Genomic DNA, 22,498 nt, shown 5'->3' with positions numbered 1-22,498 from the left:
TGGTGGATCAAAGAAGTTTGATATAACGCGGTTTCACCTATAACACGGTAAGATTTTTTGGCTTCTGAGGACAGCGTTGTATCAGGGTAGAGGTGTACTTGATTTATGGAGGCTGGCTGGTCACTGGTTAATCCTGTCATTGCCCCAGAGAGAACAGGGCTTGACCTAAAGATGATCTGCTGAGGTGATCACCATGAATTGCAGTCTACAATCCCCAGCCCGGAGAGAATGGACAGCAGGATGCTGCCCCAAGGACAGGCGAAATCTCAAGAAGGCCACAAAGAGATCAGAGGTGCAGTTACTTTGGGAACTGGGACACCCTCCTGCAAAGGAGATTTTAAACCAGAGTTCCTTCTGCCTCTGACTGGGGGTCTGTCGATGTGGCAGCTTTAAAATCAAGGCAAGTTGCACAGGCATATGATCCTGGCACAAGATTCCGCCCCCTCTCAGTAAAACCAATTCTAATTACCATCCAAGGCCATGGGAGAGCTAAGAGCATACGCTGGTTATAGTGTATAGTCACAGTACAGCCACTTTATGGAGTTGGGAAGAGGAGCACAGCTTTATAGCACGGCACACTTTATAGGAAGTTAGACCCCTTATATGGGACAGGAACATAGAATGTTAAAGCTACGAGCCAGCTCACTGCTGTGGTTACACGCCTCTGCCAGCTAGGAGTCTCAGCTACAATCCTAGGCTAACAAGACTAGAGGTGTCATCAGCATGCAGGCAGAACACCTGACTAGCTTGTACACACGGCTGGTCGCCTTACTACTGTCACCAACAGCTAAAGGGGCGTCTTCTTTTGCTCAAGTGGCAGCAACATGTGCTTCAGGAGATAAAGGTCCCGGATTCTATCATGCTGTACAACACATGAGCAGTGTGGCACCCAACTCGGATGTCGGTACATATCCAGCCACAGATTCCATACACTGAACGCTCCTGCTTTTGGAGTGGGGTGGATGATGGGGGGAAAAAAGCACTTTGCATGGCTTGAATGAAGAATCTTTTTGCATTGGGTAGTTGCTTTGAGGCAGGAAAGCCAAAGAAAAGAAATTGGGGGCCTCCCCCCCCCCAATCCCCAATAAAACAGGGACCATCAATCCTAACATTTTAGCTGTCCTCCAAGTACTCACGCATAATGTCTATCCCATTCGTGCCTCTGTCTTAAGTCTGACAGAAGGAAGAAAGCCTGTGTTGCATCAATGCAGACGGACATCTCTATTCGGAAGGAGAGGTACTTGTCTTCCTCCAGCGTGTACATCCTGACCTTTGAGAGGGAGACAGACCGAGCAGGTGACAGCCACAGCCTGCTGTCTTCGTTAAAATGACATCTGATTTTCCCGCAATAAGATTAATTCATATTTTTACCTAATTATAATATAACCCAACAGCTTTGATCTATATCACACACACACACACACTTTCATTACATTAGCATGAAGAATCCCACATACCTGGTGGTACATGAGGTCTCTGTTTTATGAGCTGGTTCTGACTTCACCAATAAGCCCCATGAGTAAATCACAAAACAGTTGTCCAAGAGACAGTTACTGGCTAGCTAGCATGGGTGTTGAATGGAAATGGGTAAGACTGGGGACAGCTCTGCTTGGTGGGTTCAGTGGGATTTTACTAAAGCACAGGTAGTACGGCATCACTGGAAGCCATATATTTTACATGTACATAAGCGTGTGTCTGCAGTGGACATTTGGACATTTACAGAATGTTGCTAGTATAGACACAGTCATTGAATACATGTGGTACAATCCCATTTCTTCAAAGTCTTTTGGGGACATCAAACACTTTTGGATACACTAGGATTCGGATACCTGGGGGTGGAAAGGACTGAAACACGTCCTTTGATCTCAGCACGAGTTGTTTCCACTAACTGTAGGAGACTAAAGGCGGCAGTGTTTACTTGGGGGGGGAGGGGAGGCGGCAGGGTTAAGTACCTTGTCTATTTCTGTGGCGAGTACCCAATTGGTTTTCGCGACAAGAGTCTTCAGTGCAGAAACATTGTTGTAGCTCAGATAAACCTACATCAAAAACATCATAAGAAAATACAGTAGAAATCACCTTGACCCTATATCTAAACTCATGGGATACTAAAGCAAAGCTTGCAGCTGCTCAGATACTGAATGAATCAGGGGATAAGAAGGAATGTATTATGCCAGGTAAGAGCTCTCTAACGCACGCCGTTTTAGGTAAGGTTTCATCCTTCTTGTTTCCATAGACCATATTTATTCACGTATAAACTTCTAGCTGCTACCTGCTCCTGGGCTTTCCTACAGCACATGGGGCTTAGGTGCCAGGGGAGGATATGGCCAATACCTATGGAGACAGTTATTTTACCTTGTTAGTTTGGTCCCAGGGCACTGACAATGGCACTTTTGTCTGTTCACAGGAAATGATGTATTTTCTAGAGAAAGCAAAGAAAATTGCTTTAGTTACAGCAGTACTGAGCTTCAGCACGTGGCAGGGGAAAGGACATCTCAAACACACGCTGGCGAAAGAGACAGACAGTGAAGTTAGCAGCCGTGTTTTTGACTTCAGCATCTTCTCCAGCGATGATCTCCAAAAGGAGTGGGGGGGGACGGACATCCTCATCTTATGAATATCTTGGGACCAGGTTCCCAGTGGATTGAAACAGCCATTTCTTCTTGGCTCAACTTGAGGGAGCTCAGAGCAACAAAAGCCTCCGAAATCCTGCACATCATTTGCAGGCGGAAGGGAGAGGAATCAGATTGTAGCCCAGGGTGAGAAGAACCTGTAAGGATGACGTCTAACAGAGGCCAGGCACTTGCCTCGATGGGGCAAGACTAAAGCTGGTCTACACTAACCCATCTGTTAGTCAGGGAGGGGGGGCCTACGCCACAACGTTCAGGGCTGGATCTGAACAGGAAGTGCTCCCACCTGGCCTTCCTGGTCAAGCAGCCAATCTCTGCGGGTGGTCAGGGAGTGGCACAGGCAAGCGGTAAAGGGACGGCTTCCACCCGGGCACCCCCCCACGGCAGCCTTTGGCCTCATTTCCCCTTGATTTCTCAAATAGCCCACGCACTCGGAAGGCTCTACGGAGTTTAATTTATTACCAACCGTCCCACTACCAGGAACCAGAATCCCCTCAGCACAGTGCAAACAAACAGTCCAACTCCAGCATCTCTCCCCTCACCCCAGCCCCAGTTCCAGCTCTTGCCCGGACACATCAGCAGGCTCACGTCTCCATCGTACCCCAGACTTTGGCTCTCTCTGGCCAGCAGGCATCTCCCTGGGCTACTCTCAGCCTTCAGCGCTCTGTGGCCTGGGGACATTTGTAGAAGACCCTCTGGCCACCCTCCTCTTTCACCAGCCTGATCTGGTGCCACTGCTGAACCAGGGAACTCTTACCACACTGTCCTCCCCGGGAATCCCCTCCCTGCAGCTCTCAGCCCAGCTCTGCCTGTGAGCTCGCTTTACTGTGGACTCACCCCTGTCCTGAACTCTGGGTTCTGAACTCCCCTCTCAGTTATAACTCCCCCAGGCACCCCACCCTCCTCACACCAGAAAAGGGCACACTTGGACAGGAACAGGAGTGCTGAGCCTGCTTTCATTTAACAGGCCAGCTACCCTATTACACAAGCAGACCAGACCCCAAACTAGGAGCCAGGCGATCTGGGTTCTGTTCCCAGCTCTTCCTCTAACTTACTGGATAACCTCTTTAGCAAGTCCTGGAGAGCCTCTCATGGAAATGGTTTTGGGTGCCCACAATCCAGGACCTGGCTTTCAGAAGTGCTGAACACCCACCCACTCCAAATCAAATCAATGGGAACCACATCTGCCCAGGCCCTACGGTCTAAAACAGGGCACTCAAAACAGGCTGCTTCTGAAATCTGGCCCTTAGCTTCTCTATTCCAGTTTCCCAGTCTGTTAAACGGGGATGGTACTTATCCACCTTTGTAAAGTGCTTTGAGAGCCACAGCTGACGTGTTACTGAAGAGTTCGTAATTCGGTTTGTAACAAAACCTGAAGTCGTGCAAGTCTGTTTGGAGGTGCACAGCAGCCCAAGCTTGGATTAGAAGAGTTTGGGTTTTATTACTGGAGCAAACACTATATTTGCACTATGCACAAGCAGCAAGTCAAATTTGCAGGATGCTGTTTATTTATTGATGGAAGCCTTTACTGTAATGGAAAGGATCAGCATTTATCCCGGGACTGGTGTAATGAGTGAACAGCTGAAGCTAGACTCAGACAGATCTGAGGGACCGTGCGTTTGTTCTCATATTGGCCTTGGACTCAAGGGAAAGTTATGAAACTCCTGGAAGCAGAAGGGCAGATGCTGCAAGACATTCCAGGAAGAAAATATTTTCACTGCTTAATTGCCACACTTCACTACAATCTTATTCTCAGGGACTGAGATACTGGGGTATAATTTGTCTGATAACACCAGATCTGTAATCAGAGACATGATATAACCAAGGTGAAGAGTTGAAGAGTAACAAAATAAAGCAGCTGCCTTTTGCAAGGCTTCATTGCAACCACATGACCAGAGAGGACTCCAGGAGTAGGGATTCACAATGGGTGGGGAAGCCAGGACTCCAGTTGCACATGCAGATAAAACAAGTGGAGAGACGGGGAGAGAGGAATAGTGTTCGTAACAGATGTAAAACTAACCAGAGACCAGCTTCCCATTCTTCTACAGATCAGGGGCAGCAGTAAGATACCTGTTAGGGTGAGGACAACTCAAGTCCAGAGAAGAGCCATTAAAGATCTAGAAAACATGACCTATGAGGGAAGATTGTTTAGTCTGGAGAAGAGAAGACCGAGAGGCGACATGATAACAGTTTTCAAGTACATAAAAGGTTGTTACAAGGAAAAGGGAGAAAAAATGTTCTCCTTAACCTCTCAGGATAAGACAGCCAGGGCATTTTAGGTGTGATATTAGGAAAACTTCCTACCTGTCAGAGTGGTAACGCACTGGAATAAATTGCCCAGGGAGGTTGTGGAATCTCCAACATTGGAGATTTTTAAGAGCAGGTTAGACAGACACCTGTCAGGAATGGTCTAGATAATACTTAGTCCTGGCACGAGTGCAGGGGACTGGACTAAATGACCTCTCAAGGTTCCTTCCAGTCCTACAATTCTAGGATTCTCTAAAACCCAGTCAATTGCTGGTCTTGGATGCAACTAGGGCTTTATATCGGGGTTCTGCAGATACTCTATTAAGCCAAAAATAGCAGCTTCCAGGGGGAAAAAATGACTATCCAATAAGTTACTTTTTCACTGCTTGAGGGGACGGCATAAGAGATGTGTGCACTCTTGTAATAAATAATAATAATAAGCAGCACTTTTTACCCATTGTTCTAAAAGAGTTTTACAGAAGCAGGCGAGTATCATTATCCCTGTTTTACTGAAGGGGAAACTGAGACACAAATTCAATGATTTGTCCAACTCTCACAGCAGAGCCAGGAAGAAGGACAGCAAGAACACACGGAGCAATACACACATGGAACACGATAGATGTACCGACTCTCAGGCTCACGTTGTTTATTCATTCCATATCTTACCCACTAAACCAGGGGTGGGCAAACTTTTTGGCCCTAGGGCCACATCGGGTACAGAAATTGTATGGAGGGCCAGGCAGAGAAGGCTGGGGGAGGCTATGCCTCCCCAAACAGCGAGGAGTGGCCTGGCCCCCGCCCCCTATCCAGCCCCCCAGAACCCCCACCCAACCCCCCCATGCTCCCCACCCCTGACTGCCCACCCCGGGACTCCCACATCCTATCCAAACACCCCTGCTCTCTGCCCCCTGACCATCCCCCCCGGGATGCTCGTCCCTATCCAATCCCCCCTGCTCCCCACCCCCGACCGCCCCCCAGACCCCACCCGCCCCCATCCAACTCTCCCTGCCCCACATTACCTGTGGGGTGGGGGAAAGGGGGGCTCAGTCCTTTCCCTGTGCGTTTCCCCTGCTCGTTTGGCTGCTCTCCCTGGCAGTCGGGCAGAGCTCGCTCCCTGTCTGGGCTTGGCTACTGGCTGGCGGTGGAGGGGGACCCTGGCTTGCTCTGCCCCTGTCCCCGGCAGCAGGGCCCAGGCCCCTTGACCATCCCCTGCAGCCTCCCGGAACTCCCCCTGACCGCGCCGCCTTGGAGCACCAGGTCTGGCGGCGCTATAGCCGGACCGCCCGGCCGGGGCTGCAGCCACGCTGCCCAGGCGCGGGCCCTGGGGGAACGGTGACTGCGAGGGAGGGAAGGGAGCAGAAGGGGAGGGGGCCAGGGGCTAGCCTCCGCCCCGCTCACTGCACAGCCGGGGAGTTGGGCTGGCTCCTCCGCAAGCCTGTCCTGACCCCGCTCCCTGGCAGGAGCTTGGGGGCCAGAGGGAAGGGTCTTGTGGGCGGGATGCGGCCCGCGGGCTGTAGTTTGCCTCCCTCTGCACTAAACCACACTGCTTCTCTTGTGCTCCAAGAGCACCAAATATTCAAGATTTCTAATCCTGGCTCTCGACAAATCCTTGGTAGTCTTGGGCAAGTCACTTCGCTCTGCCTCAGTTTCCCCAAGAATAGAGTGAGGTTAATAAATTCTTCCCTTCGTGCCCCACAGGAGGGAGATAAAACTGAACGAGTACAAAGCATCTCTAAGATGCGTAGCACCAGAAGAGGGCTAATCATTATGATTATTATAGATTGATCTTGGCTAGCTATGTATCTGTGTGGTCTCTGTCTATGCAGATATTACAGTGCATTAATCACCAAGGTATCTGGATATTAGAGCGTGTTTTGACAGTAACGGATGTATAAAATAAGCACAGCCCTGTGATGCTTTGTTTTACACACAGTTTCTACTTCTGAATTTAGACAGTTTTTCCTGTGCTGTCCCTACCATCGTCTCTCTCCAGCTCCCCTACATAGATCTATTTTATGTACGTCATCCTAACGCCCATGGCTTGGCACTAGACTGCTTAGCCCTCAAGTACCTTTTCACAGAATCACAGAAATGTAGGAATGGGACCTCGAGAGGTCACCTGGTCCAGCCCCCTGTGCTGAAGCAGGGCCAAGATCATCTAGACCGACCTTGACAAGTGTTTATCCAATTTGTTCTGAAAAACCTCCAATGAATGACATGGATTCCACAGTCTCCCTTGGAAGCCTGCCTATTCCAGTGCTCAACTATCCTAATAGTTACGTTTTTCCTAATATCCTAAATAGTTTTTCCTAAATGTTCCTTGCTGCACATTAAGCCCATTACTGCTTTTCCTGCTTTCAGTGGACATGGAAAACAATGGCTCATCATCATCTTTGTAACAGCCCTTAACATATTGGAAAATTGTTATTGGGTTCCCCCCCTCAGACCTCTCCTGTCAAAGAAGGAAACCGGGTTGGTTTGGCATGATTTGTTACTTAGGCTTGATAAATCCATGGTGCTATTTCTTATAACCCTATAATCCTCTAGGTGCTTACAAAGATTGTTTAATAATTTGTTCCATATCTTTCCAGGTATTGAAGTTAGACTGACTGGTCTGTAATTCCCTGGGTCCTTTGTGTTCCCCTGTTTAAAAGATAAGCACTATGTTTATCCTTCTCCAGTCCTCTGGGACCTCGCATCCGCCATGAGTTCTTGAAGACAATTGGCTAATAGGTCTGAGATTGTATGAGCTTGTTCCTTAAATATCCTAGGGTACATTTCACCAGGACCTGACAACTTGAATGCATCTAATTTATCTACGTATTCTTTAACCTGTTCTCTCTCTATTTTACCTTGTGTTCCTTTCTCTTTGTTACTAATATTGTGTTAAGTATCTAGTCACAATTTACATTCTTAGTGAAGACAAAGTAGGTATTAAACACTTTATCCTTCTTGATCTCCATTATTAGCTCTTCCTCCCTGTTAAATAGGGGCCTACGCTTTCCTTCATCTTTCTCTTCTTTCTAATGGCTTTCTAAGCCCACTTCTGATTGCCTTTTATGTCACTTGCTAGCTGAAACTCATTTTGTGCCTCAAACTTTCCGATTTTGTCCCTCCATGCTTGCGTGATTCTGGTGTACTCATCCTTAGCAGCTTGCACACGTCTGCACTTTTTGATAGATTCCTTTCAGATTGTCAGATCCTTAAAGAGTTCCTGATGGAGCCATACTGACCTCTTACTATTCTTCCCATCTTTCCTTCACACTGGGAGAGTTGGGTTGCACCCTTACTACTGTCTCTTTGAGCAACTGCCACCTCTCCTGAGCGTCTCTGAGTGTCTTTCTGCTTCAAGCCGAGCTCAGCACCGAATAGGTTGGGCTAGAAAGGCAACTGGGAGTCCGGCCTGAATTCCAATCCTGTTTCCAACACTGACACGCTGTGAAGAAACCACCTGAACTCTGGTCTCAGTTTCCCAAACTGAACTTCCGGAGCGCTGGAAGGTTAAGTTCCTCCAGTCTCTGAGAAATCCTCACATGGAAGGTGCTATGTAAGTGCCAAATATTATCACAGCCATGGCGTGCAACCCCTCCCCACACATAGGCACTGACTTCCTGCGTTTTCAGGGGGTGCTCCACCCCCACTCTGCCCCAGACCCTGCCCCCACTCCACCCCTTCCCCCAAGGCCCCAGCCCTGTCCCTTCCCGGCCCCACTCCTCCCCCTCCCCGCACCTTCCGCATGCCGCTAAACAGCTGACTGCGGCAGATGGGAGGTGCTGGGAGGAAGGGGGAGGAGCTGATCAGTGGGGCCTGACGGTGGGTGGGTGGTGCTGGGGGGAGGGGAATGAGCTGATCCGCAGGGCTGCTGGTGGGTGCCGAGCACCCACTATTTTTCCCCCCCATGGGTGCTCCAGCCCCGGCGCACCCAAGAGTCAGCACCTAGGCCCCCACCATCACACACACACACACACACACACACACCCCTTCCATGGTACAGAAAGCCATGGGCTACCTCCAATTTTCCCAGCTTTTACTGAGTTACCTGCATGTGATCATTCAGAGCAGAACGTGGACTGGAATCAAAACACACTGTTCTATTCAAAACGCTATAGCTTTTCCTCCCCACCCCCATTATTTTTTCCTTCTTAGTTTGAGGCTGATCCTTCTCACTCACCTGTCCAATCTAATTTTTTTCCTAGCACTGGCTTCTCTGTACCGTCTCTCTCCATCCTGTGAAATGGAAACATGTTCATGAGGTTAAAGTTTTGGAAAAAATAATAAAATGTATTGACCACAAAAAAAAAAAAAAAAAAAAAAAAAGGTTTTTCAACATTAAGAAAGCGAACCAATCCCACAGCCTCTGCTGGTCTCAGCTGCCCCCACCAGCAGCCTAGGCTAAGACTGTCATCCTGGTAGCAGGTCAGGCCAGCAGCGCTGGGTTTGTTGTTGTTTTTAGAGTATAGACAGAACCTCCCACCTGTGCCTGTTCCCCCAGGTTGGCTAATTCTCCCACCGAGCATTCCTCTCAGCAAGCCACCCCAGCATGCACTGCCTCACACGCTGCCGGTGCTACTCTGTGTAGGTGCCTGGCCTCTGGGAATTCTATCCCCGAGGAGTCAGAATAGGGGAGCTGATCAGGTTTTTCCCAGAACGCACCGACACAACAGAGCTGTGCAATGTGGTAGAAGTGGATGGCTAGCAGCCAATGCATTTGTGCGGTGTGGGAGAGCGGGGTGGGGAGGGGTGTGGAGAACCTGCTGTGCAGACAACTCAGTTGTGTTTGTTGGAGCCAGGACACACGCGAGTCCCAAACTGGTTACAAAAAACTTGGTTGTCCTTGTTATGTAGACAGGGCCACTGGCTGAAGGCAAGTTAGCATTGTACAGCTATTTGACTTAGTAAGAGGATACTGGTTAAACGCTTGCATTAACTACCAGGCTCCCTTGCCGCACGCAGCTAGGCAATGCTGCTGCTTGCCAGTCGCTATACGGGCTGTGAATTTCCACTGATTTTCCAAATGGGCTGATATAGCACCAATTGATTTACAGCAAATATTTCCGTTTTACTGCCATTCGCATTAACATTCAAGTCACTCTCCTGAATTCACAAGAACTTTTTAAACACAAGTCAGCCTCCTTCAGATTCCATGATTTATTTAAATCCACCACTGTTACTGAGAAATTCATTACCGTTGTCTCAGCATTGCACGGTATCGGAGATCCGCTGCTCCAGAGCCAGCCAACCACTGGGGATTTCCCTACACCCCTCGCTTGAACTTCAGTTGAAGCCCTCACCCCTTCAATGGGGCTTCTCATGCTCTGGCTTTAAGCATGTAAGTGCTCAGCAAGGCCCCAATCCTGGAAGCAACTTGTGTAGTGAAGTACATTCAGCTGTTAGCAAAGCACTGGAAATATACCCCAGCCCTCATGTGATCCTACAGAGAGACTTTGATTTAGTTCATCAGTTTTGTATCACTGAAGTCCTCAAGGAACATGGGATGCACTCGTGTGCTTCTAAAAAACACTTCAAAAGAGTCTCATTTTCTCTTTCCCTTCTAAAGATCCGTTTTCCCTCTTTATTTGAAAACCCTAATTTCTCTTCCTTCCTTCCCTGCCTGCTTCATTCTGATGGAGCTCAATACTTCATGGTTCTAATTTGTTTACATTGTTCTTTGTACCATGCATTGCCAAGCCCATGAATATCAGTAAAACATTGGCTTTTGTAATTAATATTCTCTCGGTGTTTTCCGCAGGAACTGAAATTAGAGAGGGGGGGGGGTTGGATTTATAGGGGGGAGGAGATCAAAGACAAACAACTAAATTGGCAACACGGAGAAACCTCTCTGTACCCTAGGGTAAATCCTAGCGGGAGGAGCAGCAAAGACATCCTCTCCTAATTAATCTGTGGCTGCATGGACTTCAGTCATCATTTATTTTACATACACTGGCTGCATAGGATTCAGGACCTTCCACCCCGACCCTTGGATTAAAGGAGAATTTTGGTTATATATAATAGCTTATAGCCTCATAAGCCAAAGAAGATAGACAGTTGGAGAGGTGTTGTGGTCCTGCGCACTTGAGTAAGCAATACTCTTAAGTCTTGCCTGGCTAATACACTTCAGTCTCTACATAGGAGATTTTTTATTATGAATAATATGAAGTAATCAATGTAAATTCACTCTATTGAGCAATTTGATTTCCATTTTAGCAAGCTGCATTTGTTTTGCAGTGAATCAGATAAATGCAATAGAATTCAAGGCAGTCAAGCTTGGGGCAAAACAAGATTCAGCTGCATCCTACTTCCCCAGATTCTTACATCACTGCACAAGCCCACCGATGTGGGCAATGTCACTTTCTAGGCTCTGATTATGGTTTCCATTCTTACCCCAGCTTCTGGTTTCACCATCGGAATGGCACTGGGCTGACCCTCTTGATCCAAGACAACAAACGTCATAAAGGCGCTGTTGATATGTCTTCGACTGACTTCCATTTCCTGTCGATAGGCCACCACACAAACGCCAACCTCCATGCTGGAAAGGAAGAATGGAAGCAGATCATCTCTAGGTGCCCGGGGCGTAAAGCCATGCTACTACCTAGCTAAAGGAATCCAGTGTGCCATACATTCCATTGCTTATTTGCCAATAATCAAAAAGCAGAGGAGCCTAAGAGTGGACCTACTAGATCAGTCCAGCTCAATCAGTAGGACATGAAAAAGGCAATGACTCAAGCAGAGTGCGCGCAACTTTTCAAATCTCGATGCAAGTTTTCAACAAAATTTGAAATTTCAGCAAAAAAGGGAAAATCTTTGCAATGAAATCGGAAATTTTCCCCTCCAATTTTTTGACTAAATCTGGTCACTTGGACTGGACGCACCACTCTATGTCAAGCAAATTTTGCCCACAGAGACAGCTCCTATGGATTTTAATGGATGTTGCATGTAGTTTGTCTGAGAGCAGATTTAGGGCTTAAAAGTCTATTTTGAAAATTCACTGCTTCTCATGTGAGAATTAAGGAGGTTATTTTGAAAACCCACAGTAAAACCTATTTTTTCCTGCCTGATGCTTAGTCCTGACTTGACCTATGTAGGAAGTAGAATAAAAGGAAGTAAATAAAGACACACAGTGATTGGCTGCAATCGACTAGATGATTTAACGGGTCTTTATCATCTTTTATTTCTATTAATTTATTGATTGTGAATTTATTTTTATTTGAACCCATTTCAAGCTATTTGAACCAATTCAGATTTATTCTCAGAACAATCTACAACCTGAACTTCTGAATCAACCTGATTTTACAGTCAGTAATGCATTCTGTAATTCAAGAGGAAAACACTGCTCTGCCTATCTGTTAACATAGCTGATCCCTTTATATAGAACCAGATATTGAACTCCTTTTACAACAGATATTGAACACTGGCAATTCCTTCCTGTTCAATTTTTTTTTCATTTGTGTAAATCCAGCAGCCAATAACTTCCATGGTTTTGTTTTCGAAGACAAAAGTGCAAGCTTCTGTTGAACTTTCTTATCAAAATCCATTCAAAACCCTGAACCAGAGAAAGATGTACCTGTTTTTGAACGCATTATTAACAATAGCTTTTAACAGGAGGCGGTCCCCAACTTGTGATGGTCCCCTGAAATGGAACATTTCAATGGTCTTCAGAGTGGGGTGGGCATGGCACAGCCGGCTGTGGGAAGGGAGAGAGATTTGATTTGCAAAATGCACTCAAAATGAGGACACTATTTCACCAAGCCAACATATCAACCAGTGTGCATGCCCTGCTGCTGGACAAAATAGCAGACCAGGACAAGTGTTCATGCACAAAAGGGAAACCACTCAAGCCAAAGAGCCCTGAGAACAGGACAGGAAGCAGGTTCTTGTCAGGTGAGACAGGTATATGCAGCCATCCCAAAGCAAAATCTTTGATGCTGGCCCAGCTATCACCATTACACACTCCCCAGCAACGCTCAGCCAGCCTGAGATATTTGGGCCTATTTGCTGCCCTCAGAAAGGCAGCCACTGAGGTCTGTATTCCCCTGAGAACACGTCTTTTGCCTCGGCCCCAAGCCTCTTGGCCCTGATTCCCCATGTTGTGACTAATCATTTCTCCAAGCGCCAAAGGTCACTTGTGCAGAGACACGCACCCTTTTCCTAGCCAACAGAGAGCGAACAACTGGGACCACACTCTGCGTTTCCCATGCGGCAGGGCAAAACCCTGCCAATAACCCACCATCAGATCAGCTTATTACAAGCCAGTCTCTGTAGCCAGGTCACTGGTTATACCCCCTTTCCACTCAAAGAAGGGCCACAGGATCCTTACCTCCCACTTCGTCACTAGAGCTAGAGGGACAGAAGCTTGGTTTAAAAAACATCATCCGAAGAACAGAGTCCTTCACAGTGCGTCTTCCTCCTGCTACTGCACTGCAGTGTTAGCACTTGGTAGGCACCCAAATGACGGCGCGGGACTTGGGCCCACATTCATTTTGGCAGAGAAGCAAGAATGCAACAGTCACACAGGCAGTGAAAGGATACCGGCAGCCAACCCAAGTGCGTCTGGAGCGCGATGTACATTTTATGATTAAATAATTAGGGAGGGAGGGAGAGAAAATTTGCTCTGAATCTCTACCAGTGCCCTTCAAGTGCAGTTGTTCTGGGGCTATTGTTCCCTTTCCACTGTAAAAATCAGAATACAGAGACTACTCCTTGTTCAGTACGAGTCAACCTGAGAACTCAAAGTTAGTCTCTGAAGATCAAAAAACTAAACCCAAAAAAGGTAGATGGTGAAAAATGAGATAAGACATTTAACTCCTTCACTACCTCCCTTCCCATCCCATCGCACACAGAGGATTCAGAATGCCCATAATTAATGCATCCAGAGCACCCTCTAATGGACAACGGCTGATTTATCAATAACAAAATACATCAGTCCTGGACGTCCTTCAAGGTTTAGAATAAATATCGCCCAGTTCTGATATAGCTCTTTTCATCAGTCACTCTCAACGTGCTTTACAAAGGCGGGAATCATCACTATCCCCCTCTCTACAGATGGGGAGCCAGAGGCGCAGAGCGATGAAGCGACTTGCCCCCGGTCATGAAGAAGTGTTTCCAGGATCACAACAGTACACTAGAAATCTGTCCCTGGTCACAACATCGCACCAGACTACGTATTTGTACATGAACAGAAACACTGGCCGGCTTTGCAGAAGAGCTGCTTCCAAACACACACAGGGAAAGACCCCTCACAGGGGAAAGGTACTGCTACAGGCAGGCCAAGGGTGTAACGCTCCCCACAGCTGAGCTGCCTCACCAGAAGGGAGGCGCACATGAGACCGTGCAGCCTCAGTCAAGGGGTAAAGCTGATTCTGTGGGATCTATTTTGATGGGACATAGGACACAGACTCACCTGCATCCCCCAGGTCATCTTCCAGACCAGACACACCATGTTAAAACCTTGTAGTGTGATGCAAGGACGACATCGTGACATAGGAATTTGTCCCACTAGGTAGGGAAACTCCAAAGATGGCGTCCCTTAGTCAGGCAGTCTAGTCAAAGCTGGCTCCCCAAGAGTAGTGCTTGGGTGGATAATCAGCAACATGGAAAGGGCAGTTTGAGTCCACCCCATCTCAGGCTGCGAGGACTGGGCCTAGTCAGTATGCAGGGAGGAGATCTGCAAGGCTACATTGCTCAAGAGAGAAAGTGCTCTTGGCGTCTCAGTGGTGGCACTCTTCCCTTAGCGTCAATGCCAGACCCATGCCCAAGCAGGGCACTGGAGTGCTGGGCGGTTGTAGGCTCAATGGCCTGACTGGAAAGAAAGTTTAGGTCCTGACCATAGTGGTCATTAAAGTTCAGAGGGTTTTTTCTTGGCAAGAACAGAGGAACTAACCCCTTGAGTCGTGGGGAGATAACTACCTGGCACCCCCACTCCCCATGTCACTTCACCTGCACCGTATTCTTCCTCCCTGACTGCTGTACCGTCTTGCTGTGCCTCACCACCAGACTGGGTAATGAAGGAGCAGAAGATGCTAACAGCACATGCAATCAGAACCTCTCCTATGACAGAGGCATCTCCAGCCTTGGGGAGGAGAAGCTCAGAACTGCACCTTGCTGCTATCGTGGCAACGTTTTCCATCCACGCCATGATCTGGCCTCCGAACGTGTTCCCCTGATGATTGGCATGAGGGGGAAGCACCAATTCCACACTCTCCACCCTGGTCTTTTCAGCGGGCACCACCGTGTTGCAGTCTCCATTCTCACGCTCTGCCATGAAAGAAACACGCGTTTACCAGAGTGGCACGTGGAAAGGACTCACCCCACCGGGCTGATGTTATTTGCACAAGTCATCACGCAACTAATTGCTACAAAACAAAACGAAACAAAAAAACCACCATTTTCTCATCCACCACCATGCCCTGGCCCCTTCCAGCCCAGGGGACTGTCCACTGCCTTGCTGACTGCAGAAGGATTCCCCCATTACACCTACGCCACAGTCACCAGCCACTCAAGTGAGGCCAGCTGAGGCGGCTTTGAGAGCAGCTCATTGTCCCTGCTCAATGGAGGAGAGCATTCACCGGGGAGCAGCGCAAGGTGCTCTTCCCCAAAAGAGGTTGGGAGCCTTCTCCTCAGCAAGCTCCGTCCCTGAAAGCCTATGGAGTATGAGATGAGGGGTCAGATCCCGCTAGTCTCTGTGGCTTTGCAGAACATTACCACCAAGTGTTTTGCATGGATAGCACCTTCCCTCAGATGAGCTCTAAGCACGGTGCAGACATTCATGCAATTGCCTCACAACTGTTGTGAAGCAGATATTATCTCCCTTTCACGGTGGCAGAGAGGTTCAGTGCTGCCCAAGATCAAATCTGTGGCAGAGGCTGAAACAGGACCCTGATCTCCTTCCCCACCAGTCCTGTGCTGCAGACACAGCATCACCCTTCTACTGGCCCACCGGAATAAGGGGCTAGGTACAAAAGCAATATGCCAAGGCAAGAAGCAGCGATACATGGCGAGTGTATTTTGGGTGGCTAGAACCTCATAGTGGAGGCCAGGCTTATGGGATAGAGATCACAGGCAGCAGTGTCTGGAGGACAGCACAGGACTGGGAGCTACGAAATGCTGTCTTTTAAGCCCAGCTCTGACAGTGACTCACTGTGTGGCCCTAGCAAAGTCACTGTCTCTCCCTCTGCCTCAATTTCTCCCACCTGTAAAATGGGAAGAGTATTTAGTTACCTACCTGGCAGGGATCTAGCAAGGAATAGTGAATACTTGTATAGCACTCTGAATACTGCTACCCGGTAACCGTACACCAAGGTGTGGAATTATTTTCCTGACACAGACATGACCGACTCTTTCCGGACACCAGCTCAAAGCAGTCAGGCAAGCACCGGGTACAGTTTCTAGGTTTGCTTTTGTTCAGAGGCAGGGTCCACAGGGCAGCTTACCAGTCGGCATGGTGCTGTTGGTGAGGAGATCCTTGAGGGTGTCGGTGTGGGCCAGGCGCATTCGGCGGCGCTCAGCAGCAATGCTGTATTCCATCTTCTCTTCCTCTGTCTGAGGAGCCAGCGGCTTTAGCTTCATCTACATGCCAAGAGAAGACAGAGTGCTGGTGTTTAGCTCTTCACCCATCTCCAGGCTGGTCCCATGGGGATGCGGTTCATTGATTAAAGGGGACATCAAGGAGTGAGGATGTTCCTATTTATCTGCAGGACTTTTGTATTCTAACTGATATCTCCAGTGATCAACTCCAACGTTCATGGAACGGGGAAATCTGATTCCTTAGGGGACTGAATTCTTCTGCTCGCTTTTAGGAGGTGCTGCTTCTCTACAAGACACAGATCCTCCTTGTGCCTTTCTTCCCAAACAATTCTAAAACACTTTAATCTCCACACACAGGAGTCCTTTGCATCCAAAGCACCTTCCATCAGGAAATCTCAAAGCACTTTATTAACAGGAATGACTATTTGCTTTATAGCAGCACCTGCAGACCTCAGCTGAGATCAGGCCCTCATGGGACTAAGCCCCATACAAACATGCAGCCAAAGATTGTAAGTTCTTTGGGGCAAGGACTGTCTACGAAAAACAAGACAAAAGGTGAGTGGGGAAATAGAAACGCAGAAATGGACGTGACTAACCCTCACACACCAGGTCAGTGCTAGAGCTGGGCATGGAACCCAGGTGTCCTCACTCCCAGTCCAGTGGACAAGGTCCCTTTATCTGAGGTAGGGGAGTATTAACCTGACTTTACAGATGGGGAAACTGGCACAAAGGTGAAAGGAGGGGTAGGGACTTGCCCACAGTTAGAAGGAAACTTTTGTCAGAACCATGGCTAGAATACTGATCGCCCGACTCCCAGCAGTTTGCTCTAACAGCTACCTCATGCCTATTTAAATAAAATTTGAATTGACAACCTATGCTAAGGTTTAAATTTGCTATAATCTATTAAAATATTTTAAATTAAGTACAAAATACATTACGCCGTATATGTTTGCTACCCAGTTTTAAAGAACGTCAGCCCAGTGAACTGGCAGATAAGCACCTGGAGTCCGAGTTTGTGGAAGTGCTAAACTAGCTTTAGACAGCTGTAACCTCTTCTGCGGGTGCACAGAGAACATCTGCTTCATTTCAGTGTATTCAGCTAGTTCAGTTCAATGACTAGTTCATTCAAGGAGAGAAACGAACTGGGAGTTGAAAAAGCAGGAAAGCTTGATTTCTCTCTTCCAAAATGTGAATAAAAACTAGGTGTGAAAGGAGGAGATATACTAGATCTAACATCTTGAAGGACATGGTGACCAGAAACAAAATCTGTTCACTTTGCTAACTGAAGATGAAGAGTTTAATCACCTAAACTTAATAAAATGGTTTTCCAATGAAAAACGTGTTCTGAGAAGCTCTCTTATGTATCCAGCACACTTAAGGCCGTTTTATTTAATAACTAAAAATGCTGGTTTTGTGCATTTTTAATTGAATTTCTATCCAAATGCAAAATTTCAAATAAAAATTAATCTAGGTAAATAAAAAAAATGCAACATTCACCTTTTTCTAACATAAAAATGTAAAAAAAAAAACCTGAATAAATGTAAGTTAAGCTATCTAATTGCTTAAATCAACATATACAGATCCTCCTGGTTAGCAAAAAGAAGCACAACATTTAGTGTAGAGCGTATATCTGGTTGAAACGCAACATGTTTTAATGGTTACCAGCCACTGAGAATCAACCTCTCTTTAGGAAAAGAAGTACAAACGCAAAACATCATTTCAAAAAAAACAAAAAAAGTCAAGGTTTTCTGTTTGATGGTTAAAATCAATGATTAAAATTGGCGATTTAAATCAATCCACCCTGCCTTTAAGTAAAATATGCAAACAGCTTAGCAGCACCCTTCATTACTATACAGTGGTGTAAGATGTGGGGTGAAGGCTACTATATTCAACTGAGGCTACAGAGGATGTTTTAGGTAAAAGGCAATTACCCAAATTGGAGTTTGGCTAGGACTCTGGGACTAGCTTCCAGCACACTGTGGGATTTTTAATAACCATAAAGTATCCGCTTTAAAAAAATTCAGTAAATGAATAGGAATGCCATTTGTTAATGTTTATAAACCTACCTACCAACCCCTTTGAGAAATCTAGTCCCTTTTATGAAGGGAACCAGCTAGGCAGGCAGCTAATCAAAAACCAGTTTATACAGATGTTCAACAAACCCAGCGATAGAGTAAGTTATTATTTCACACTGACACTGTGGTAGCACTTTGAGGCCCGTCAGATCAGGGCCCCATTCTGCTAAAACAGATACAAAAACACAGTCAATACAAAAATGACCTACTGTCTTCATACAGATGCCAAAGAATGGTCATAAATGCTACAAAAATACAACTAAGCATTACATTGTGTCAGACTTAAAGTTCCAACAGACATCAGTGGAGTCACATAAAAAATAATCTTCACTTGGTTTTATGGGCCCAATCCAGTGCCCTTTGAAGCACTGGATGTCTTTCCAATAGATGCTGGATCAGATCCCAAAAGCAAGTTCTTGTCAGTGCCAAGAACCGACAGGTAGAAATTACACCAGCCTGATTTCTGCAGGATCTGTTCCTACCTTGCCAGTTGCTTTGCCTTGTGCAACAAAAGTAGCATAGGCCTTACACACATTCCACTGCTTCCCGCTGCACAGATCTTCATAGCTGACCTGTATGCCAACCTGGAGGGGATCACAATAGAAAGGCATTGAACAGAATGTGATAGATACAGGAGACGTGTTCAGTTTGAATTATTTCTATTGGGGGAAAAGAGGGTTTGAACAACCTGACAAGGCACCATGTGAGAAGAAAGTCTGAGGATTCAAATCCAATGTAGAATTATTTGGGAGAGGAAGAGGTTGTGTTTGTAGGCTAGCTCTACGCACCGTCCTGGTGCTTGGTCCCAGATTAGCAATTGATCATTTTGATTCCCTTTGAACGGGAACAGTGAAAGCAACGACTGCATTGCAAGTTACACGGTTTTCTAGTGAACAGATCACAAGGCTAGGTCCCTGGTCACCAAAATGAAAACCACACATCCCAGATCATACGGTCACTCCCCTGAACAAAGGAGACCAAAACACACACCAAAGACTAGCAGAATAGAATCACCCTCTAGGGATTACTACAAGATTATTAAAATGATCAAAGTTAAGGAAAGAGAAGAGAAGAATCCCCTAGAGCTGGGTACACAGTAGCACTGGCATGCAGGGTCACAGTAAAGCTGGAGAATAGGAAGCCCCACAAGATAGCGGGTTAAAGCATACAAACCTCCATGCTAGAGTTAAAGGCTCTGTTTACTTTGGCTTTGATGTTAACAACTTGCCCAACACTGGAAAAAAAAATACAATAACGGTGTCAGTGGAAGATGCCAATCAACCTTGCTAGAGACACAAAACACAAGTTGGAAATCAACAGTGCTACAACAGAAAGCAGTCAGTCAATCTGCGAAAGGTGCTATCAGGAGCGGCATTGCAGGTACCTTCTTCTATTGATAACAAATGCAACAGCTTTTGTGCAGAGCTATCATATTGGCCTTAAATGAACTATGAAAGTACACGCACGCACACACCCTTCCAACCTAAAGAAATCAGACCAATCCCTGTTCAGAAAATTGCATTTCTTGACTTAGGATACTGCTAGACACCAGCTAGACTTTGCCAACTAATGTGATATAAAACTGAACATCTTCCCAACTCCTTTAAGAAACAAACAAAAAAAACCCACACACCACAACTAGAAATTAAAGGCAAAAAAACTCAATGTTAATGCTACTGCAACACGGCAGAGGTAATCCCTCAAAAGTCAGGAAATGTGAAAGTTAAGTAAATCAGCCTATTAAGAGACAAAGTTAACTTGAAATCTAATCAGTTTTTAAAAGAGCTGGATTCAAAGTAATTTCAGATCCCACTCCTCCCACCAAGCATCTTTACTAGTTTTGGGGGATTTAAAATCCCATTTTCTTGTTTTTCAAAATGTTTGTCCCCCAAGTGAAAGACCCATGGAAACTGATGGACTGACTCTACAGGGAAAACAAGGAAACTGACCAAACAAGGTGCAAAAATAGGGAAGTATTTTCCTTCCTTCAGATCTATTTCAGTTTTATCCATCTTAGGTAAGAAGCAGCATGTAATAGGCACTACTGTATAACAGTCAGGGCACTCTTGTATTACATGATCAGTGTTGCTGCGTCAGCTGGCTCTAATAAGAAAAAACAATTTGCAAAAAGCTGACGTATTACTATGATTCCCATTTGTGATCATTGCAGCAAACTTGTGAGTATGGAAGTGGACGTAGGGTAAAGTTTCACTCAAATTTCATTCCAGCTGAGAGTGACACATACCATACCTATGGCCACTTAGTGAGGAAAGCCATCTCTCTCTGATACAGTGCACATTGGAGGCCCAATCCTACATCCTAGATTTTGGGAGCCACCCTGAGAGTTTGTAGGCACGGACATGAGCCCTTGGTCCGAGAGAAGCTACATCTCATTAGTTACGTTTTCTAGAAGCCAGAGCAGTGAACGGCCAGCCAACGCTACATTTTACATGCACAGCTCTCTCAATCACACCTCCTTGGGAATGCTGGCTCTTCTCAATTCCAGTGGAGGTTGGCTTGGTGTTGGCATAAAGGTGATCTCTGATTACAGAAAAAATGCAGAGTTTAAGAGAATGGCCTCAGTGCATGTCAAAGCCAGTAGGTACGGAACACTGGTGTCAATTAGGTTAATGCTACTATCACACACCACCACTAGGTTAGGCCAGCTGCTAAAAATCTAGTCTACTGCTGTAACTTTCCGTATTCATACCAGACATTGTTCTTCCCATGCTGCTGCTGCCAGGGAGGCATTATTTGAATCTGTCTGATACAAAAGAAAAGGAGGGTATGGGTACCAAGGATGTTGTCCTCTCTCGGGGTATCGTACATCGTCTACAGAACTCACTTCACCACATTTTAGGAATAAGCTTTGATTTTGTTGGATTCATGGATTATTTCTGTTGCTGTCACCCTGACTGGGAACTCTGGGGATCAGGGTCCCAATGTGGTAAGAGCTATACAAACAGGGTAACAAGATTACAATTCCTGCCCCAGAGAGCTCACACTTTACGTTTACGATAAGATGCATAAGGTGAACGGACTAGACTCAGAAGACAAAGGGAGGGGATGTGGGAGGAGACTAGGAAGAAGTGGTAACACATTCCCACTTTGCATGGTAGAAAGTAGCCCCAGATTGCCCCCTGCCTAGCCCAGGGCTCTCTCTTTATCCAATACTGTGCATTTTTAGAAGTAGTTTTCCATTTGCTCATGTTGATTTTTGCTGTAGACTGCATGAGAATGGACAGAACTGGAGTCAGGAAGTCAAAGCCTTAGTGGGACAGACCTCTGGCCTTAGAAGTCCCCTAGCCCCATGAGACCCAATCAGCTCTCTCTCTTCACTTCTTGCACCTCATTGACTGATACAGCCCAGTGCTAGAAAAGCCAAGGGCTGGGGCCAGGGTACATGAACTAACTCACAGGTCTCTTCTTGAGATAAACTCACAGACGAGCCCTCTTACACACATGCCAGCACAGACTTAAAGGGACACTGGCAATTTGAAATCTAGTCAGTTCTTTTTAAAAGCTAAGTGGGTAGTTTCAGGAACTGCAACTACCCACTGGCAATATCTGTGGTTTTACAAATCACATTTTCCTGGTTTTGAATGAGTTTCTCTCCCCTGTTGTGGGGTGTATGGAGGGGGAAATAAAACACACCATGCACAAAGAGACAAACTAGGGATCTGATCCAAAGCCCATTGGAATTAATGTAAAGGCTCCCTTTGGCTTCAGCCGACTTGGGATCAGGTCCTTGGTTGAGGTCCACCCTGGGAGGAAGGACAGCCTTGTGCACAAGGCCCTGAACTAGGGCTTCGGAAATCTGGGGTCAGTTCCAGGTTCTACCATAGACTCCCTTAATGGATTCCTGCAGGTGAGCCCATGGCCCACACTGCGCCCACTGAAACCTCTGGAGCGGTGAACATACAAAGCTTTCCAAGGGGGCAGGTTATTGGCCCAAGGAAGTTTCAGAACTTCTCTGAAGCTCTGTGTGCTCAGCAATCCCAACACTCCTGCGGTGGCAGTGACTAAAGG

The 22,498-nt window shown here is 46.7% G+C and overlaps 1 protein-coding gene across 3 annotated transcripts in view; it reads right to left on the bottom strand.

Annotated features, from left to right (window-relative positions):
- Nucleotides 1–22,498, bottom strand: part of ACOT11 (acyl-CoA thioesterase 11) — a 120,043-nt gene that overhangs the window by 6,577 nt on the left and 90,968 nt on the right. For all 3 annotated transcript variants that reach the window (XM_045027612.1, XM_045027614.1, XM_045027613.1), the window contains 10 exons: nucleotides 19,643–19,703; nucleotides 18,952–19,053; nucleotides 16,301–16,436; nucleotides 14,969–15,125; nucleotides 12,436–12,555; nucleotides 11,256–11,400; nucleotides 9,046–9,101; nucleotides 2,353–2,419; nucleotides 1,953–2,036; nucleotides 1,137–1,270 (listed from right to left, as the gene is read on the bottom strand). In XM_045027612.1, the coding sequence (XP_044883547.1) occupies nucleotides 1,137–1,270; nucleotides 1,953–2,036; nucleotides 2,353–2,419; nucleotides 9,046–9,101; nucleotides 11,256–11,400; nucleotides 12,436–12,555; nucleotides 14,969–15,125; nucleotides 16,301–16,436; nucleotides 18,952–19,053; nucleotides 19,643–19,703 (1,062 nt within the window). The remainder of the gene's footprint in view (nucleotides 1–1,136; nucleotides 1,271–1,952; nucleotides 2,037–2,352; nucleotides 2,420–9,045; nucleotides 9,102–11,255; nucleotides 11,401–12,435; nucleotides 12,556–14,968; nucleotides 15,126–16,300; nucleotides 16,437–18,951; nucleotides 19,054–19,642; nucleotides 19,704–22,498) is intronic.

This window comes from Mauremys mutica, chromosome 8, assembly GCF_020497125.1.
Source record: "Mauremys mutica isolate MM-2020 ecotype Southern chromosome 8, ASM2049712v1, whole genome shotgun sequence".
Lineage (NCBI taxonomy): Eukaryota > Metazoa > Chordata > Testudines > Geoemydidae > Mauremys > Mauremys mutica.
Note: the sequence above shows the minus strand (reverse complement) of the source record. Positions and strands in the feature narration are given on the sequence as shown.